The 22,721-nt window shown below is 34.5% G+C and overlaps 1 protein-coding gene across 8 annotated transcripts in view; it reads left to right on the top strand.

Annotated features, from left to right (window-relative positions):
• HDAC11 (Histone deacetylase 11) overlaps positions 1–22,721 on the top strand; it is a 318,225-nt gene that overhangs the window by 152,787 nt on the left and 142,717 nt on the right. For all 8 annotated transcript variants that reach the window (XM_090406559.1, XM_090406582.1, XM_090406593.1 and 5 more), the window contains exons 5-6: positions 8,168–8,284; positions 18,347–18,529. In XM_090406559.1, the coding sequence (XP_090262685.1) occupies positions 8,168–8,284; positions 18,347–18,529 (300 nt within the window). The remainder of the gene's footprint in view (positions 1–8,167; positions 8,285–18,346; positions 18,530–22,721) is intronic.

The following is a 22,721-nucleotide window of genomic DNA, read 5'->3' on the forward strand; positions in this document are numbered from 1 at the left end:
ATCATCGGTCCTCAAACCATTCACAGGATAAAGTGGTCAGCCCTATGCCCCGGTGTATCCTCGGTGTTGGATCCTACTTCGTCTTAATCTGTACCTTGGATCCGACATGTTATTTACTACGATGTTCTTAACCTAAAAATAGTTGCTAGTTGGTTTCTAATTCAAATATAGAGAAAATTTATATTTAAAGACTGCACCACTCTATATCTGAATTAGTTCAAGAAATGAAGAAAAATCAACCCTCAACTATTTCTCCTTAATATATATACTGGCCGAGTATATTTGACTTACTTAATTTACCCGCTTTGGTTCGAATATTTTATGAATGGTGCAGTAAAAGAGATTCAGGCAAAATACAACTTTTGATTAACAAAAACAAACATTTAATATAAGCTATATTACACATACATAAATTCTACTTCTAATTTAAACAATAAAAACAAGTCAAACATTAAGCCAAGTCAATCACATTAGTTCAACTTTACAAGCCTTCACATACACTTTCTCAGCTTCTGAGTTACAAAGTTCCTACACATATATAAATATAATAGAACTTCCTATCTAATCAGTTTTCACACACTTCTCAGTCATGCTATAAGTTCAAAATATCGCAGGCACTAATAGTTGAAAATATCTCTCTAACAATTCTTAACTTCAACTCTCAATCACGAAGAGTTTCCACAGTTGAGGTTAGGTTAAGCGTAGCATAATTAACACTCAATTCTTCAAGCATTGAAATAATACACTAAGATAGTCCTTACTGGAAATAGTTCCTAGTACATCAAATACGTTGTGAGCAAACTTTTAAATTATTTTTATTTCACTTAAGAACACATCTACAAGACTTATCCACAGTTATAATTAAAACACTATCAATCACGCTTCAGAAATCCAGACATCGACTGCAGGGTACTTCAACTATCCTTGTTACCACTCATAAACTAATTAAAACACTGTGCGGTTCTCCTTAGGGCAAATCGGAAATAAGCCGCAATTCTAGACCAACTGGGTTTATTCAGAATTCTTCCTTGAACGTCCAGCTTTTTATATTATCCGATTACAGCATCAATTTCCCTTTTATTATTACTGCTGGCTTCACTTTCAGCTAACTATAAAATTCACTTCATCCTTGCTCACTTATAAAAATTATCCTCTTAACTCCTGCCCTTAAGAACCTTTCATTTACTTCTACTTCTCTAGTTTATGCTCTTGCTTCCTTTCACTTCCAAGTTTCCGTCCCAACTCCCTCTTGTTACCTCTTATATTTTTTTATTATTCTTTTTCCAGCCCTCGCTCTGTTCCACTCGCGCTCGTTTATTTCACGCGTTTCCATGACAACAAATAAACGTAAACATTTTCGCTACCGTTACATAAGGTTATACCACTACATTCAGTTATTACATAATGTTAAACTTTCACAAACAAGAATAAATAGAATATTTGCATTTCAATAAATGCGTAGTTAAATTACAAATACAAGTTCTTATAATATTGACATAACAATAAATAAAATAGCTTAATAATATTTAATACAGAATCTTATTACTATTAACACATATCTTTGATTAAACAATTAAATATTAGATATAATTAAGGTAATTACATGATATCAAATTATAATTTAAGTTATTTACATTAAATAATATTTACAAATGTAGCCTTTGTGATGGAAGATCATGTTGGATTCTGAAGCAAATAATAATTACTCTAATATCTACATAATCAGAATCCAACATCGGTTTGCCTGCTTCACAGCATGAAAAACCGCCAAATACAACAGCTGTGATATTTAGGGTTTATTCCCCAGGATAAACTGGGGAAAAAACCCTACTGTCCACTCCCAAGACCAGCTAACTCGGCTATGGATGAGGAAGATCCTTTAGTTCCTCACATCACCGACAGGAATCGAACCTATGACACTCCTCCCCCAGGCATATGATTGCGAAGCACACAGCCTCTTGGCTAACCATGTGGACATATATATATATATTTTAGAATTTTACTAACTAGAAACACCGAGATAAGACAAAAAAAAACTTTAATTAGAACACAACTAGTTTCTCTAGAATGCCGACTTCTTCAGGTATACATACTATCACAAAAAAACTGGAAAGTTAGCAAGATAAAAAATTAACTTCTCATATAAACAGGTTAGGAACAACATCAGTCAAGTTTGAATTGGTGTCTGCGTGCAGGTCTAGCGTGAGGCATTAGTGAGTGGGAACTATCTCGAGAATACCAAAACTGAATTACTGCACTGTGTGAATCAGGTAAGCTATAACTTAAATTACTGTTCATGTGTGAGGGGTCCAGAACTACGAATTTCTTTCGATTCTAAGATGCGTCTTTCTAGTTCATCAGCGCATTTATGGATATTTGTAGTAAGATTCCAATCTATCTGGTGTTAACGCTCTTCAAAATTGGAGTTGGCAGAGAAAAGGACATGACTGGAGAGGGCGTTTACATGGGTTCTGTTGTAAGAGATATAACGTTGATGCTCTTCTAGTCATGGTTGAGATAAGCTTATCTGTTTGCCCATAATACGGCTTCTCGCAACTTCAGATGATTTTATATACTCCTGGGAACTGAAGTTGGTGATGTTTTGGCTTGGGTTGACTCAGGAAAGAACGAAGTTTTGGTAGGGTAGTGAAGTAAGTTCTAATATTAAATTTCTTCATATTTTCGCCAATTTGGGCGATAAAGAACTTACGTACGGTAATTGAATATTTCTTGCAAATCCTTTGTATTTGTCCTATTTCCTTTGTTTACTTGCTACAGTTTTCTCTCCATATTTTTCAGTTTTCATTAGAAGATTACATTCAGTGGTTATTCCGAGTTGAAAATACCTGCGAACAGTACTTGAAACTCTTCACTGCAGTGGGCAGAGTAAATTAAGTACCATTTAATGTGTTCTAGTGGGGATGAGTGATGATCTAGCTTATCTCACACCAATCCTACTATGGATTGGTGTGAGATAAGCTAGCTGAATTCTTTCTTTTGAAAGTATTTGCATTCAGCTGGGAATGGAGTTGGGGGAGGGGTCATCTTCCCCCCCCCTAAATTCACCATAGTGAACCTTGCACCATAACAAACTATTTCTCTTGTCCCTATGGTATACTATAGTGAAAATCTGAATCTCAAAGTTTTACATGCATCCAATTAAGAATTAGCAATCACACAGAATATAAATTTGAAGAACTTTAGATTAGACAATAATAATTATTATTACATCCCAGCATTATTTCATAGCCGAATGTAGAAACTATGAAAGTTTTGTGAGTTGACCAGAGGGCTTGCGGGAATACTTTCCTTGGCATTCATAAGTTGCCTTATCGTAGGCTACTTAAAAGACATAGGGGTTACCGAAATGTCTATATATAATCACCTTTTATTAGTCCATTTTGATAAGGTTTCACTGGCCTGACAGCTGTTTTGAACTGGTTGGTTCTCTTCAGAGACCAGGCAGAAACCTTAAGAGAGCAAAAACTCTTGTTCAATACTAAGGGACTTGAAATGTCAGAGAAATGTATTTTTCATAAGCGAACTCTCAGTTGGTGTGTAAAAGTAATTACTAAAATAAAGAGCCAAAAAGCTTCAGTTCATTTAAGAGAGTTTAGAGAGAGAGAGAAAGAGAGGTTTCTGCCTGGTACCTGAAGAGAACCAGCAAGTACGAAACAGCTGTCAGGCCAGTGAAACCTTATCAAAAATAGACTAATAAAAAGCAAATATATAGATGCTTGGGGGGGGGGGGCGCCTATGTCTTTTAAGTAGTCCATACTAAGGCAACTTGTGAATGCCAAGAAATGTATTCCCACAAACCCTCTGGTCAACTTATGCAACTTTCATAGTTTCTGCATTCGACTTTGAAATAATGCTGGATTTAATATCCACTTTGCTATGTAATTTGCATCGCTGAACTAAAGCCTTTTGGTTCTTTATTTTAGTAATTATTATTGTTTTCTTGGGTATCTTCATGGAGTCAGAAACTCTTCATGGGAGTTTATCCACTTTGCCTATGTAATTTTGCATCTCTGAAAAGCCTTTTGGCTCTTTATTTTAGTAATTATTACTGTTTTCTTGGGTATCTTCATGGAGTCAAAAACTCTTCATGGGAGGCTTGTACTAACCACTGTTCATACAATACTATCATATATCTCATCATCATTATCCTTTCAGGGATTTAGGCCAAATGGCTTGTTCCACTCTTTCATTCCATCTTTGCCTTGGTTGTCCCTGACTTCCATATCTCCAACTGGGTGGTATTGGAGTATTTTTTTTTGGTATTCATATACTTTGTCCAATACTGAGTCTATTTTTAGTTCTTTATGTATTTCTATGCTTCACTCTTTTGTCACAGAGTATATAGACTACTATCCTTTGGAATTTCATTTTTCCAGTTTTTATTATTTTTTCTTCTGCAGTTTTTATGGTCCATAATTCACTTATGTACACTAGAGAAAGTCTTGCCAAAACTATATCAAGTCTTATTCTTATATGCTTTTGAACTTGGTTAGGTTTGAAAATATCATTGATCATACCTATTATCTTTTGAAATTTTGATATCACTGTCAGCTTCTTTTGTATATGATACAGCATATCCAATGTATTTGAAGCAGTTAATTTCTTCTAAAATTTTATTTTCACTCATAGTTTTACTTCTGACGTGTACATGGTCTTTTAAAAGCCTTGATTTTTTTTTATCTCTTGATATTTGCATTCTAAATTTTTTAGTAATTATGTTTAAAGAGTATATTGACATTTGGAGTTCATCTTCGCTTCTTGCTATGATTATCTGGTCATCTGCAAACAAAAGGGTATTAAATACAGTTCTACAATCCAGTTTTATTTTTCTTCCATTTCTTTACTGTTTTATCTATATAGATATTAAATAAGAGTGGTGACATTGGGCATCCCTGATGGACCCCTCTGTTTCTTGATTTCCATTCTGTTACTTAATAATCAATGAAACATTGATTATTACAGCTATTTGGTTGTTTCGATACAAGTTAGTTATTGCAGCAAGCAGTTGATTTGGATTTTTAGATTTCTGAGTATGATCCACAGTTTGTTCCTTAAGACTCTGTCAAAGATTTTCTGGTAATCTACAGATGCTATGTATGTGTCTCTATGTTGAATTCATGTTTTTCTATTAACATTTTTTATGTAAAAGCTGTGTCATTATGCAGTTACTCTTTTCAGGCAGCCATTTTGTTTTCCACAAAGTTTATATTCTATGTATGATTTAAGTTTTGAAGTTAATATTGATGCATATAACTTATAATCAGTATATTAGGATAACTTATAATCAGTAATCAGTATTCAGAGCACTTCCAACTACTTCTTTTTTGTGAGTGCTTTGTCACTTTTTACAATTGTGTAAAAATGATTAGCAAGGGTGTGATGACCACACTTTGACACTATTTCTAGCATCATAATATGTTCTCTCACTTCATGCTATATGTTGAAAAATATCTTCTGTGTCAGTCCTATAAAATCCTCTAATAATACTATATTTGGTCCATGGTATTAGTTACTGAATGGGAAATATATCAGCAATACATAGGAATCTTTGAAAAGTGTTAAAATGAGGCAGTATCTGAATGTTTCCTCAGAGTAAGAAGAATAACTAGGATATGAGTGAAATGGAAATGCAGTCTCATTAAACAAGATATCCATAATAAGATGTTGTGTAAGTACTTTACACACATAATACTTTACACAAGTATTGTGTGTAAAGCTAAATCAGAGTATGAAAAGAAAATGGTTGTGCGGGCTAAAGGCAATCCAAAAGAATTTTACCATTATGTTGCAAGTAAAGAAAGAATGAATGTGGAAGAATAAGTTTGCTGAATGCAGGTGGTACTCCGGTGTTAGAATCTACTGAGATTGTTCAATTAATAAGTGCTCTTTTCATTAACCTACCTGCTTGCCGAGGCGGATGAAATAGTGATATCAAATTGCACTTCTTATCCATGTTATTCAATAGGTGTTACAGAATCACATCCAGATTTAGCTGGACGTCTGTAGACGTCATGGCCAGTTGGGAGTGTTAAGCTATATCAACCTGGTGTATGTAACATGGTGCATAGTGCTACTGCTATATTGGATGAAGAGTTATAAGTGCATAAGAATGAGGTTGAAGAGCTGTTGCATAAAACCTAGATAAGAATTTGGCAGTAGGGACAGATGGAATATCCACACGTATGCTAAAGGCATGCTCAGCCAAATTGGCTAGGCCTTTGACATCTGTATGTAACTTGATTCTCAGCTCAGGAAAGATACCATAGGAATGGAAAGAATGTATGATAGTTCTATTGTACAAGGGTAGTGCAAAAACCAATGTGTCTAACTACCAACCTATTAGAATCTCTGTGGTGGTGAATTATTTAGAGAAGTTGGTGAGAACTTGCATACATAAATGAGTAGGCAGACAAGTTATACTCTTCTATGAGCAAGTTGCTAAAACATGACCTCACTTTTGTAAACCCATGTTGTTCCTTGAAGAGTATAACTTGTCTGCCTACTTATCTGGCCAAGTTGGATAAAGGGAATGGATACACAATGATACTGTTGGATTTTGCTAAGGCATTGGATGGGATACCACATGAAAGCTGTTGCATAAAAAAATATGGGTTTGGAATGTAAATTCTTTACATGGATAAGTGAATGATTGATAGACCGGTATCAAAAAGTAGTATACAGTGGGTGTGAATCTGCTAGATTTCAGGTAACCAGTGGTGTACCCATGTATTGTTGGTCTAAGAACTGAACCTTAGACCATTGTTGTTCAATCTATACATTAATGACATTAGGAAGGATCTAACAGAAGTTGTTCAATTGTTTGCTGATGATGCAAGGAATAGGCAGTGCAATCAGGGATGCTGCTGATATCCAGCACTTACCTATGATTTGAATAGGCTGGAAATTTGGAAAAATGAAAATGACTGACATTTTAATGTCAGTATATATAAAATTATGCACTTTGGCTTGATAAGATTTCTAATGGCATTATATTAGTGTGATTATGTTACAAGAAACTGATGAGGCTAGGGATTTTTGCTTAATGGTGGATAGGAATTTGAAGTTCAAAAGATCGCATAGGAAAAATTGCAAACACAACTCAAAGGATAATTGTGATATCGAAGCAAACCTTGATATGTAAGGATAAGAAAGTCATTTTGCCTCTTTACAAAACCATGATAAGACCACAAATCTGTACTACTGTGCACAGATTTGGTCTCCTGGGTTCCAAGGAGATAAAGAAGCTATGGAAAGGGTGCAAAGAAGAGTTACAAAGATTATATCTGGAATTATGGAATTTAGATTATGAGAACAGAGTGTATGTGGACTACAGACTATGGTTAGTAGCAGAAAGAGAGAGGTAACATGATATTGGGCTATAAACTTCTGATTGGGTGATATAGGATATTATCTGATGAAATTTTTCATTATATGGAAGGTGGGGAGAGAATATGGAGGCACCCATGGAAATTAAGTTTGTTCCCAGTAAGAAAGAGGTATGAGATAGATTTTTCTCGCACAGAGCAATGAGTGAGTGGAATAGTTTTCCTGTTGAAGTAGTGAGTGCATTTAGTGTGAATGAGTCTAAGAGAAGGTATCCCAGCTAGTTTGTGTGATGTGTGGCTTCTCTCAATGAGTCGTTATTTTCCTGGATGTTTCAAATAATAATAATAATAATTTTTAACATTCTATCCTATCCCTCTTTTCTGCTTGTCAACTAGCCTTTGTTGCCCAATGATCTTCAGTTTGTCCCTGTAGGAAATATTCTATAGACCTGTAACATTTTTGTCACTCTTCTCTTTATATCCTCTCCATCACTTCCTCATCCCTGTATAATATCCTTATAAGGAGCATTCTATAAGACTAGTAACAGTCTTGGTCACTCATCTCTTTATATATATATCACCTTCTCATCCCCATTGAATCCAGTTAAGTAGATGTGTGTATGTGTGCATGCAGTCATTAGGCAAATTGTTATATTTATGGTAAATTGTTTATATGAAGTCTAAAAATGCTAAAAATCCTTTTCACACTTTATCCTGTGTTGAAATTTTGTTCATGCTATTTAGTAAAATAACTGAACAAGATGATATGGAATTATGTTTACATATTTGATTCTTGATATCATATGCTATTTTTTTAATAGTGGAGTGCCAATGTTGCCAGAATAACTGAAGTCCCCCTTGTTGCCCTCCTTCCTAATGTTATTGTACAGAGAAAAGTATTGAAACCTTTTCGTTTCCAAACTGGTGGAACTATTTTGGTGAGTTTGCGTTATATTAACAGGTTTGAAGTTATCATATTAATCTGCAGTGTATGAAGTGGTTTAAAAATAATTTCATTAGCTTATAAACTTTTTTACTTATATTATTGTCACTTGAAATTATGGTTTTCTAGCATACAATAATTTCTTAATTATTTAACCTTCAAATAATCAAGTCTTCAGTTAAATAGTTAATGAAAGAGTTAGCACATGTCATATGACTCCTGGAGCAACACTATGTAATCATACATTCAATTAGCCTTACTTTCATTTAACCAATCAGCAAATCAATTTTCCATTGCATTTAAATGTTTGAGAAATTACTTTAAATGACACTTAATTAATTTTGCATCATTGTTTAACTGGAAATGAAGTGGTATTATGAGTTACTGTATTTCATCATTTCACATATTTCTTATTTTAAGGTTATATATTTTTTCACTTGATTGTATGTTTGGGAGTAATTTGAATCTCATTTTTCTTTCTATTGATTTGATAGCAGATTAATTGTATCCAACAAGAGTAGAAATTCAGGATTGCAATAACAGAATAGTGCACATGATGCTATCTTGTGTGGGATAGAGGGTAGTAAGACAAAGTATAGAGACAGGTGCTGCTATAGATAGGGTTTGACAAATGCATTGTCTGCTCATCCTGTGATGATGAGTAAAAAAAATAAATAAATAAAAATAAAAAAAAATAAATAAAAATTGGGAGTTTCGGTTTAATTATGTTTTATTTATGGAGTGCTGATTCTACTGTTTCATGTTTTATGTTGTAAATAATATTCTGTGTTTTTATCTTGCTATATCTGTTGAATGCTGGTCATTACAAATATTTTGTTGTAATGGAATATTGCCAATGAGAGGATTAGAAATGCATGCGTCAATTTCTTTTTAGTGCAATGCACATACTGTGAGGTGCACTCTGATGTAACATGGCAACTAAAATAGATGCATAGCAGGCAGTGCAAATTAGTTGATTTCTTATTTAGTAATGGAATATGCAAAATTTGACCATTAATAACGGATATTCAAATGTGGAAAGTTAAGAAAGAACTATTTATTTTCCTAAAATGTTTCTCTATATTGATTCCAATCTAAATGTAATCTGAGTTGCTGTCATGTCATATAACATTATTGGCCATTAAAAGTTTATTTTTCACTTGGTTAGACTATATTTAGTTTAATTCTTTATCCAAGTGAGAGCAAACAAAGTTTGCGCCTGAAAATATCTTCAGGACTGAATATGGTGTTGTACTATCTTACCTGGGTAAAAATATCATACTATCTTACCTGGGTAAGTAGTACAACACCATATTCAGTCCTGAAGATATTTTCAGATGCAAACTTTGTTTGCTCTCACTTGGATAAAGGATTAAACTAAATTTATTATTACTGGCCGTGTTTGTCTGGTAATGTTTTGGAGCCAATTAGAATTCAGAAATGCACTAATGTAGTTATATGTGTAAATTTAAAATTTTTATTTTATTGATAGTTTTATTATACTAAATCATCATCATCATCATGCATATCAAGGATTTAGGCCTAGCATGGCCTGTTCCCGCCTTAGAAGTCATCGTTGAATCGTTTAAGAGGACGTCCTGGTTTTCTTTTTCCTAATGGCTTGTACTTTAAGGCTTGTTTTGGTAATCTTTCAGTTTTCATTCTTTGAACGCGTTATACTAAATTTTTACTAAATGTTTTCAACATTTCTTATAATAGCAGAGAAGAAATGGTTTGTTTTTTTCCATGAAAGCAATTCAAGACATATTATATATGTTAGAATCGAAAATGTAGCAAAATATGGTATTATTAATAATAGAAAAAATAATAAAGGATCTTGTATCACTTATGAAATACATATTTTTTTCCCTTCACAGACTGATAAATAAATAAAACTTAATTAGTTATCATATTTTCTTCAACACTTGTAGATATACATAGTAAAAATTAGCCATAGCATCAACATAGTTTACAAAATGACCAGATCTAGAAATAAGCACATGACTTATATAATAATTCTCATAGACAAGCTTATACGTTGGTTATGCATTACTAAATCACTTAAGGAATTGACAATGTACATTAGAATATAAATTAAATTACACTTTAATAAATTTGGGGCAGTCTCATGCAACCAAATTTGTAGAGGTTTGGAGAGTTTCTTAGGGCTGAGGCTGATTCCATGAATAGTCTTTCGAATTTGAACTTGCTACGGTATATTATTGTAGCTTTCTTTCACCGTATTCTGTGGCATGTATCCAGAGCATGGTCTGCAAGACTCGAGTGGCTGTACTTTTGAAACCAGATGTAGTCCCTGTGTTCTGAAATTCTGATATTTGCTGTCCTGCCTGTTTGGCCAAAGTAAGACAGTTTACAGCTGCAAGGGACCTTGTATACACCAGGTAGGTCTAGGGGACTTATATAATAGGTGATCATTGTAGAGTACACCCAGGATGGTATCTAACAAGTGAGCTAACACAAAATTTTTCGAGCCTTGGCTATAGACTTTAGTTGCAAAGAAGAAGAATGTCATGCACCTTCAAATTAGCTCATTGAGCACAGAGTAACTATTATAGAGCACTTCAACCATTGTGGCATATATTAGGAGAAAAGGACACCTGAGTGGAAGGAAATGGAATTTATGCATCTGTGAAGAGATAATTATTTAAAACAGCATATAATGGATAGAATGAACCTGATGATTGAAAGTGATCGATGTGATGTATATATATCAGAGAATTTGTTCATAACCAAGATAGTCATCATATCATACAATCGACCTGAAAATCGACCAGAGCTGATGGTTATGACAGACATAGGAAGTAGCTTAGAGCAACGCTACCAATAATAAACTGCAATGAAAGGATATAAGCAGTGGATGGCAAATAGTGAACAGGTGCTTGAAGGAAAGCAGTAATAGAGATTATACTTAGGATCATGTGGAAGTAAAACTGATGAGAAGTATCATTAAGCAGGAGCTTAAAAATATCATAGTGGGAAAATAAGGAGAAATATGATCAGTAAGCTCATGAGCAGTACAAAGCACATGCAAGAAGCATGACCAGCATGACCATGGTAAGGAAGACAAAATCAGATTATGAGAGGAAATTAGCTGAGCAGGCCAAATGAAATATCAGAGTTCTTTCAGTATTTCATGAGTAAAAGCAAGAACAATTACAGAAGGATATGAGTGATAGGAAGGTGACAGAAGCAGAACTTGTTAAATTACTGATGACTACTTTGAAAGGTCTGTCATACAAGTCAGAGATGATGGAGATAATGCAGTAACTTGTATAATAGGGACTGGTGAAAATAAGAGCTAAATGAAAACTGGAAGTGCTTATGATATTATGAAATTTTGATTTAGATACTACCTTAGGATGAGATGGAACTTTGTCTTGTATATTATATGAGAGTGACAGTGGATTGATAGTGCACTGATCAGGCTGTTTAAGTCTCAGCACCATCAGGGTCACAAGAAGTGGTGGTTCAGATGTTAATTTTATTGCATATTGGGCTCAGTGGCCTGTCATAGTCAAACTTGACTTCTTTGAAACCTGATTAGTGCTCTGATCCTGTGTGTATAGTGTATTATGGCAATTTGCATGTTTTGGTTTGCCTGTTTTGTAGGTGAAAAAAACACAAGATTATGGGAGGAAAAATGCTATTATCTAGATATGATACTGGTTAACTCACCTTCAGTTGAAAAGTCCTTATAAAGATTCTTTGCATCTTAGATGGGATTTTAATTCTAGTCTTTCCAAATAAAGAGCATCATCGAAATTGATTAAGTATGGTCGTTCGTAAGATGTTATATGTATGCATATAATATCTTAACCAAGTATGCTTAGTTATTATTATAAACCCCATGGAGTCAGAGAATCATCTAGGAGGTCCCTTTTGTCATGCACATAGCTCATCATACCACACCCTAAACACATTGAAATTCTCTGCAGACTCCACACTCTTAGGCATTGCATTCTAATCATTCACAACTCTCTATGTAAAAAATCCTGCTTCTCACTCCCCTGCTCACACCCTCACTGAGCAGGGGAGTGAGAAAAACTTCTTCAACATTAATCCTATAACAGTCCCTTATTAATTTGTATGTCTATTATATCGCTCCTTTTCTTCCTATCCACCAGACTCTGCAAATTAAATCATCTCAACTTTTCTTCATATTCAGCATTCCAGAGATCAGAAACTATTTTGGTTAATTGCCTCTGTAACCTCTCCAACATCTCTTCATCCTTTTGAAAACCAAGTGACCCAATCTGTGCACAGTAGTCCATATGTGGCCTATTCAGACCCTTATACAACAAAACCAGAATCCCCTTACTTTTACAAGTCAGTGACCTGCGCATCGTTCCCAGAATTCGTTGTGCTCCTTGTCCTCAAAATTTTGCAATATGTTCTCTAAATTTTAGAACCTTATCCACCATCACCCAAAGATCTCTCATTTCCTCCACGTCCAAAAATATATCCCAACCAAGAATAAATTTTATATCCCATCTTTGCTTTCCAAATTTTAAAACCTTACATTTTGCAGCATTAAACTATCATCCCCACTCCACTTCTGTGCCCATTCACTCAATCTATTCAAGTCTTCTGGTAAGGCCACAACATTTGCTCTAATCCTCATAATTCGTCCTAACTTTGCATCATCTGCAAACTACTGAACATCCCTATTCAAATCTTTCCCAATATCATTAATATATGGGTTAAAAAGCAACAGGCCTCAAACAGATCCTTGAGGCACACTATTAGTGACTTCCCCCTCTTCTGGGATATTCCTCCAACATACACAACTTGATGATGCCTATCAGATTGCCAGCGCACTAGTCTAATATCCAACCCGATCCCTCTAATTTGACTATCAACTTGTCATTCAAAAGCCTTTGCAAAGTCTTACGTATACTACTTTGTATCAATCTCCCACATCCAATGCTGTTGTCACCTTACTGTAATAAGTAAGTATATTACTAAAACATGATGTCCCTTTAGCAAATTTGTGTTGTCCATCAAAGATAATATCACTGTTATCAACCCAATTCTGGATTCTGATTCTCACCAGTCTTTCCAACACTTTAACCACAACACCTGACACACAGATTGGTCTATAATTTGATGCTTGACTTCTGTCACCTCTTTTATGAAGCAGTATAATCTTGCCTTCCTTCTGCTCCTTTGGAACCTGACCCAATGTAAGACTCATATTAAACAAACATGTCAAGGCTGATGTCAATACCCTGGTATATTCCTTCAAAATACATGGTGATATATCATCAAGTCTCACATTATTAATATCAAGTTAGCTGAATTCTCCATATACCTCTTCCTCACTCACAGTCAATTTTTCCTCCTCATCATCATCCACTGCTCTCAAACTCTCCATGATGTTACATTCACAAGGATGAAGGACCTTTATGAACTGCTCATTAAATATCTCAGTATCCTCTGCAGCAGTTATCCTTATACTATTCTTCCCAATTAATGTCATCCTACCCCATTATCATATTTATTTTTGCTGGTGACATATCGAAAGAACTCCCTGGGATTTTTTTTTTTTTTTTTTGGGCTTCATTAGCTGACTGCTGCTCATACTGAACTTTTGCTACCCATTCCAACTGAATCGCCCTCCTTGTCTGTTCTTTGTATTCCTCATGGAATTGATTATTACCACTCCTCTTCCGTTGCCTCCATAATGCCTTTTTTCTCTGTATTGCATGTTTAATCTCTTCATTCATCCATTTCACGCCTACCTTATTTAATCTTCTGACCCTTGTAAATTTAGACAGCTGTCAGCTATCTCCTGACCTTCTCATAATCACCAGCCTTGTAGTTCCACATATACCCTTTCCTCACAGAAGTCCTCACATGGCTGGCAACCACCCAGGTAATCACTTCATGATCAGTCTCACCAACTGGAGGGAGATTTGACACCACCTCTGATGAGATGATCAAATCCAAGTCCTTCAATCCTTGTGTGCCCTCTGTTACATACTGCCTGAGGTAGCTGTCCTTCAAAAACTCAAGAAACTCATTTTCTTTACTTCCAGTTGCTATATCTCGTCATCACAATCTATATTGCTGTAATTAAAATCACCCATAATGATCACCCTTTTTCCATTTGCTTGGCTAATTTGCTTATACATTTCCTGGTCACTACCCTCCACAATACCAGGCCTATAGCAACATCCAATGAAGTATTTCATTCTATTCATCTATCTCACATCATACTGCCTCAAAAATAACTACCACTATTTCCTCTGTGCATCTTTCTTGTATGGACATAACTCTTTCTATCATCAGTGTCACTCCATCTTCATCTTTACCCTTTCTTTCTTCACGAAATACATCATACCCTTTCCCATCTCTATTCCTGTCAGGATGTCATTCTCATCCAACCATCTCTTGCTTATACCAAATATTTTTAGGTGAACGAACTCAATCAATGCAACCATTTCATTTCCCTCGTTTTTGATACTTATAGCATTCATATACAAACATAACAGCTCATTTCTGGATCTATAATAAGTTTCACTGATACTACCTATTAGATATGATTTGTCCATACTTTCCTTGAGCCATTTTTTTTCTCCTTTCTCGTCTCAGAACCCTCTTCAAATCCAGCTGTTTTCCCTACATCTCAGGTCATTCCTTTCCCTTTTTTTTTTTTTCTACACATCCATTCACATCCTCTTGGAGCATCAACCTTTCTCACACTGTGTTCCCCTGTCCACCCTGAGTCTCCCTGTTTGTCTTGCACTTGTTCTCTCATTCCCTACACTCATGCTGCCCACTTCAATCTCTCCTTCCTTACCCTCTTGCTCTTTCATATTGCTTTTTACTTGCTCAGATTCATTCTCTGCACTCACTACTCTCCCTTCCTGCAGTAGCATTCTCTCCAAATGACTCATACAAAAAACCATTCAAATGGTTTTTGTGTGAGTCATTTGATATAAGACATCATCTAACTGTGTAAGACATCACTCTTATACAGTTAGATTCTTCCTTTAAACTCACTCCACATTAACAAACTGCGCTCCTCTCTTTATCGTTCTCAACAACCTCCTAATATCCAATCTTACATTCTCTTGTTCCCAGTCAAGTCATTTGTCCCTACTACCACTACCAATATATATATATATATATATATATATATATATATATATACAGGGTGTTCGGGATAAATTTGACAGTTTCGTAAGGAAAAAGAAAATCTTCTTTGTATCTATTAAATTTAATGAATTGACAAAAAAAACATTACAGGCAGAGTTAATTACAATACTATCAACAAGATTTACTCAAAATAACCACCATTAGCATCGATCACAGCTTCAATTCTGCTTCGGAACCTCAAACAAGCTGATGCTACAGTCTCCCTGGGAAGGGCCGCAAAAACTGTTTTAATTTTATCCATTAACTGGGCTTTTGTATTACTGGAAGTGCGATTGGTGTCTTTTTCAACTGCGCCCCATACAAAATAATCCATGGGGTTAAGGTCTGGGGAGTTTGGAGGCCAAACATTTGGATTGGTGAAGTCGTAGAAATTTTCAGACAACCATTTTTGACTTTTCCCAGAGGTGTGGCAAGGGGCCGAATCCTGCTGCCATACATACGGCCTACCATTGGCTACCCTTGTTATCCAGGGCTTGACTACAGTTAGCAACTCCACGAACAAAGCCCGAATTCCAATGCCAGGGTTCTTCAACACCTGTTCCTGCAGATTTGCGAGGAATTCTGCTGTACGAACGCAATCAGATCGTCTGCTAGGGATCTTTCTTCTTGCTACATCCTCGTAGTCACCATTGCAAGTCTCTAGTTCATGCCTGATTGTTTTTACTGTATTCAGGGAGCATTGGGCAGCAGTCGTAATATCCTTATTTTGATGGCGGGCACGAATCATCATGATACAAGTTATTCTCTTCCATGATTCAGGTGGGTTCCAGCTATCCATCCTTTCTGACATCTTGTATATGAATGAAGAAGGGTCCAAACTTTTAAATGAAGAGAAGTGTGTGTTAATACATGTAACTTACGGAAAAATATAATTAATTATAAATATGTCAAATTTATCCCGAACACCCTGTATATATATATTGATAGTGGTAGTAATGCACAACAGTCCAGACTATATCTGGACTGTTGTGTGCAGATTTGGTCCCCAGGATTTGAAGGGGGTAAATTAACCTTGGAAAGAGTGCAGAGACAGAAAACAAAGATGATATCAAGACTGTGCAATGTTAGTTATGAGAATAAACTGAGAGAATGTAGACTTCAAAGTTTGGTAGATAGAAGAAAGAGAGGTAATATGAATGAGATATTTAAATTGTTGAGATGTAGATGTAGTTACAGTTGACACTTCAGAGTTCTTTCATTTGACAGGACAAGGGACCATCCCCGGAAGTTGCAAAAGGAAGTCATGAGCAAGAGGGTGAGGAGGGATTTCTTTGCATGAAGGGCAGTTGAACTGTGGAATGCATTGCCTGATAGAGTGGTGAGAGCACGGAATGGTGAATAAGTCCAAGGAGTGGTATGATAGATTTGTGTTTTCTAGGGTGGGCCTCCCACAATGAGTCTTGTGACTCCATGGAGGTCCTGAATCATAATCATAATAATAAAAAGTGCCACATTTTATTAAATTCCATCGAGTAGAGTGGAGTGATTATTTATGTCATTTGAAAACATTTTCTTTCCTTGTTCGTTTCAGACCAAAATTGACATAATTTTGTAAAGATTTCAAATACCACTAAAAGTCAACCAGTTAAATACAAGCTGTTATATGCATAGGTGAATAGTAGTAGCATAGTAGTTTTACTATCATCTATAAAATGATAGTAAACAATATTGCATCTTTTGAACTCTATATATTGCATGATATTAATATTATACATTAATGAACTTGGAGTGGTATATTAATAACTGGGCATCTGAAGTTGCAGATTCAACCAAGAGACATCAAGGAAAAATGAGGAATATTCCTAATGAGATAAAGTTCTTGAAATAGAGTTCTTGTTGATTTCTATCTATGCAGGACTCTTACGTAGAAACATTGGATCATAAAAGTAGTCAGGGCAGCAAGAGTATGTTTTAATCCCAACCCTGTATATTTTGTTATTATAATACATGTCATATAATGCAGCTCCAACATATTTCATATTCTTGAGCGTTGGTCAGCAATCTGTTTGTACTTAGAGGCAACACTTGCATCTGTCTTCATAATAGTGTCCAATTGACTACTATTAGGTATTGGAGGTAAAAATAAAGAGTACATTTGTAAATTTATTATGTACAAATATATATATTAGGTGTTATTTAAGTTGAAGACTTAAGAGGGAAAAAATAAGAGGAATATTAAAATGATTAAGAAAGCTGTCAGTTGTGGTGGCATTTTAATGTGTGAGCAAAATATTTTGCCATCTACATTAAAATAGGCTCAAGGAATGTAGATTTGTCTATTGTTCTAGAGCAGTGATTTGCAACCTTTTTCATAATATAGCATACCTAGACTAATTATTAAAATTCTGCAACACACTAAAAATATATTATTTTAATTTTTTTGATGATCTGTTCAAAAAATAGGCATAATTTTGATTGATTTACTTACAGAAGATATTAATAATAGTAATTACTTATCCTTTTTGGGAGCTTCAAGGAAATAAATGCGCAAATGACGACATTATTTCTATCAATTAATTTGTTTTCACAAATCTCACGGCACAGGGGTTGAAAATCGCTGTTCAAGAGCATCAGTATATCTGTTGCAGTTTGTTAATGAAGATTTAATGGTTATCATTCATTTAGCAATATGAACAGATTGTTCTTTGACTGGCTATGAGTCACTAAAATTTTTAATGAGTAACAAATTTCTCGTTTATAGATATGTACGTACTGCAATGAGTCTTTTGACTTCGTTGGTGATCACATTTTCAGAATGTTACCATAAAATCTAGAATATTATATAAAGATAAGCAGTTTTTCATAAGCTATTTATAGATAAAGAGTTTGCATCTGTATCATATATATATTCTTATTAGCAGTTTAATTTTTGAAGGCTGGAAAACTGGCATTGGAACGAGGATGGGCTATTAACATAGGTGGAGGCTTTCATCACTGCTCAGCTAATCATGGAGGAGGATTTTGTGCTTATGCAGATATTACTCTTTGTATCCATTTTCTGTTTAATAAGTTTAGTTCTGTAAAGTCTGCAATGATTGTTGACCTTGATGCTCACCAGGTAAGTTTTTAAGCAAAAAGTATTGTTCAAGTATAACTTATTAAATACTATAACTATTTTATATTTATAATTTCAAAAAAAAAATTACACAGAGTTATTGTATACTTGGGCCTTTTAAAAGTTTACTGAAAATACCACTGGATACTAAACCTGTACTTTTTGTCCATAATATGGATGAAGTATACTGTTTCTTAGGTCAGCAACAAAATTCACCAAGTAAACCAAAGTCTTTTGTTATATAGTGATTAAAAGGAAAATGATTGTGGAAAGATAACTTTGATAAATGTAGATGGTGTAATGGTGACAGAATGAACCAGAAGAAATAATTGAATTACCGAGTAATCATTTTGCAAGGGTGAATCATCCAGTTGGAAATGCAGTAACTAATATAACAGGGATTGATGTGAGAATTATAGAAGTGTTTAAGATATTACAAGCAGATATGACATTGGGATTCAGAACATGCAAGAGAATTGGTGATACTTTGACTAGGTTATTTTTTTAAGTCTCAGCACTGGCAGAGACCTAAGAGAGAGTAGGAGGAGGATGAGATAGTTTCATTTTGTGAGGATAGATTCAAAACAAAGATTATAGATTATAGAAATTTTCAAAATCTTAATTACCACTCAGGAGTTAAGATTTTGAAATTTGATGCTAAGATAAATATTTAGCATCATTAAAATTAATTTTCATGTAATTTTTCTATTCTGTTCAAATTTGAAACAAATATGACAGCTTATATACCTATTCTGAAACAAAAAAAATGTAACCTATACATAACTTTTATTACCAGTTTCGTAGAACTTCTGTTACCTGTCTAGAGGACATATATTTTTTTTTTCCTGAATGATTTATGTCAGAGCTATCATACACTTTACTCTTTAATGAAAGGTTACATACAGATTTTGTGGCCCATTTAACATTGTAGTAGAAGTATTTATTAGTTTTTCTTCTGTTAATATGTTTATCTTTTGTTTTCAAATGAAATTGCAATGTCTAGTTTTTTTTCACAGATACATTTGATGATATAATGGTGTTATTTGGAATATCGTCAGTGCCTTCATGTTCTTGTCTGTAAGCTTTGTAACTTTTTAACATAACAGTCCAAAATCAATAGCATTTGCTAAATATTGAACATTGTTTTTGTTCTTTAATTCTGTTTAATGTCAGGTCATTAACATTTTGATTAGGAAGAGGTTGTGCATGATGGAAAGGGCTTGAAAAAAACTCCACATAAACCAAATGTGTATTCATTATATCTGTATGAGAGCATAATGGACAGCATGTTAAAAAATATAATTCTTCAGTGCTTTCATTCTCTAAAGGAAGCAGAAGGTGGTCTCTTAGCTCTGATTATTTGGAAATCAGTAGGCAGATCTCTCTCTCTCTCTCATTCTTGCTATAGTTGAATGCTAGATGAAAGCTATTGTTCTTAATCCTGGCTAGCAGAGCTACTTGCAAAATAGTGATGTGGTGTGTGTGTGTGTGTGTATGTGTGTGTGTGTGTGTGTGTTCTTTGGTCAATTTTCCTGATATGGGAAGTTAACCAGAGCTGCTTTGAGGCTAAAAACAACTACTTGTACTAAAGGTATGCTTACTTCAGATATAAGAAGTTAATGGTTAAGGTAAAAAACTTACAGAATGTTCACTAAAGGCAGACTTTTTGTCTTTGTGTATAGACTATCTTCTTATTATTCACGGAGGTGCATTAGTTGCAAGAACAATCCTGTTAATAAAGTACAGATATTAAAATAACCTACATTTTTTATCACTTTAATATCTAGTCGGTTTCTCAGGGTTCAGATATCAGTTTACATGATGCAAAGAAGATATCAGAGATTAAAGATACAAGGAAATTATATGCTTGGTTTAATCCTTTATCCAAATGTAAGCAAACAGGTTTACACCTGAACTATTTTAAGGACTGGGGCAACTTGTATAAAGAAACTAGTGACTTCACATAACTTGCCTTAGTATACCATAATGCAAAGTACATCTCCTTGCAGAATGTATAATGCTATTCATTATGGAAAGGGTCACTACCCAGACCGGTTTCAACCTTTATTGAGGTTACATCAGTGGGAGCCAGACCCAGAGGTGATACTAAAGTTGAAGTAATGCAGAAGTCATATTTTCATATACAAATAGCCAAAAGGTGTCACCCCTTATTATTAAAATACTCTGGATTAGAGAAAGTTGTTGAAAGTTTTTCCACTTGGTTATACTATAAATTAAAGATACCAAGAAATTATATACTTGGTTTAATCCTTTATCCAAGTGTAAGTAAACAGGTTTGCACCTGAACTATTTTCAGGACTGGGGAAACTCGTATAAAGAAAGTAGTGACTTCATATCACTTGCCTTAGTATCCGCAAGGAGATGTACTTTGCATTATGGGATACTAAGGCAAGTGATGTGAAGTCACTAGTTTCTATATACGAGTTGCCCCAGTCCTGAAAATAGTTCAGGTGCAAACTGGTTGCCTACACTTGAATAAAGTATTAAACCAAGTATATAATTTCTTGGTATCTTTAATTCATAGCATAACCAAGTGGAAAAACACACCATTAACATTATAAAACTATAAAAGAGTTATGTGCTGCAAACTATACATTTGCTATCATTTCTTTCATAATGCTTTCAAGTGATTGTTAGCAAAATTGAGATCTAAAATATTAAAAGGTTGGATCAGAGATTTCCATATCATGCAAAATCAGTCTCTGATTTCTGTAAAGAGAACTATGTGAGTGCATACCTTCAGTGGATTCTTTGAAATATTGAGAAAGAAATTTTCTTCGAAGTCATCATCATTCTAATCATTTCAGGATTGGTTGATGGTTCGTGGATTCTGCTATCCTTGCCATCTGTTGGAATAAGGTAAAGTCTGAGTGGATCTTCAAGGCTTCATGCCATCTTCTTCTCAGTCTTCCTCTTCCTCAGTTGCCTTTAGCCTTTTCATAAAAAAGAACATATGGCAATCTTTCTTGGTACATCCTAGCTATGTGCCCAAACCACTGTAACTATCTTTTGTAGCCAATTTGGGATGTTATCAGTGTAACCTAACTCTTCCCTTACTTTATCATTGTCTTTTTTTGCAGTCCACTTTGTGCTATTGATTCTTCTTAAGCACTTTGATTCAAAACATTTTAATCTGTCTTCTTGTTTGCCAGTGATCTAGCTCTCTGCTCTACCAATGGAATGATCATTGAATTGAAGCATTTAGTCTTTAGACATGGCTAATTTTTTTGTTTCTCCATATTTTATTCAACTTGCTCATTGCTGACAATCCTGGACTAATTCTGTGCTTGATGGTTTTCATATAACATAGATCTTTAGTAATTAATGATCCAAGATAATTGAAACTATTCACTTGTTTTATTCTTTTATTATTTATCATAACATTGACATATTTTTTCACTGCCTATTACCATAATTTTTGTCTTTCAAGATTTATATGGTCTAATGTCTCCAAGTTGTAATTATTGCTGGTTAGATTTAGATTAGAAATCATTGATTTTAAGTTCTCTAAATTATTGACATCAGAATAATGTCACCTGCATATTTTAAGTGGGTGATGTGTATTCCATTGACAGGAACTCCTGGGCAATTTTCCAAGGATTCTGTTTCTTGGAGATGGGGTTGGAGAATCCTTGGAAAATTGCCCAGGAGTTCCTGTCAATGGAATACACATCACCCACTTAAAATATGCAGGTGACATTATTCTGATGTCAATAATTTAGAGAACTTAAAATCAATGATTTCTAATCTAAATATAACCAGCAACCATTACAACTTGGAGATAATACATCAGACCTTATAAATCTTGATAAGACAAAAATTATGGTAATAGGCAGTGAAAAAATAGGTCAATGTTATGATAAATAATAAAAGAATAAAACAAGTGAATAGCTTCAATTATCTTGGATCATTAATTACTAAAGATCTATGTTATATGAAAACCATCAAGCACAGAATTGGTCTAGGATGGTCATATAAGGACAGAGGAGACAATGCTGCATGACTCTCCTCTCTGGGATGGGATTTTACATGTTTCAGTATTTCTGAATTTTACTATTGTCTGTATGTCTTTATAGGACTTTCTGATTGGGTCAAAGCTGTATAACTGAAAGGAGAACTCCACATAGCCTTTAAAGGAATGCAGAGAACCGACCAGGGCTTCTGATCTAATGTC

The sequence above is a fragment of the Typopeltis vanoorti genome, chromosome 2 (assembly GCF_054136105.1).
Source record: "Typopeltis vanoorti isolate ZY-2024b chromosome 2, IOZ_Tvanoo_1.0, whole genome shotgun sequence".
Lineage (NCBI taxonomy): Eukaryota > Metazoa > Arthropoda > Arachnida > Uropygi > Thelyphonidae > Typopeltis > Typopeltis vanoorti.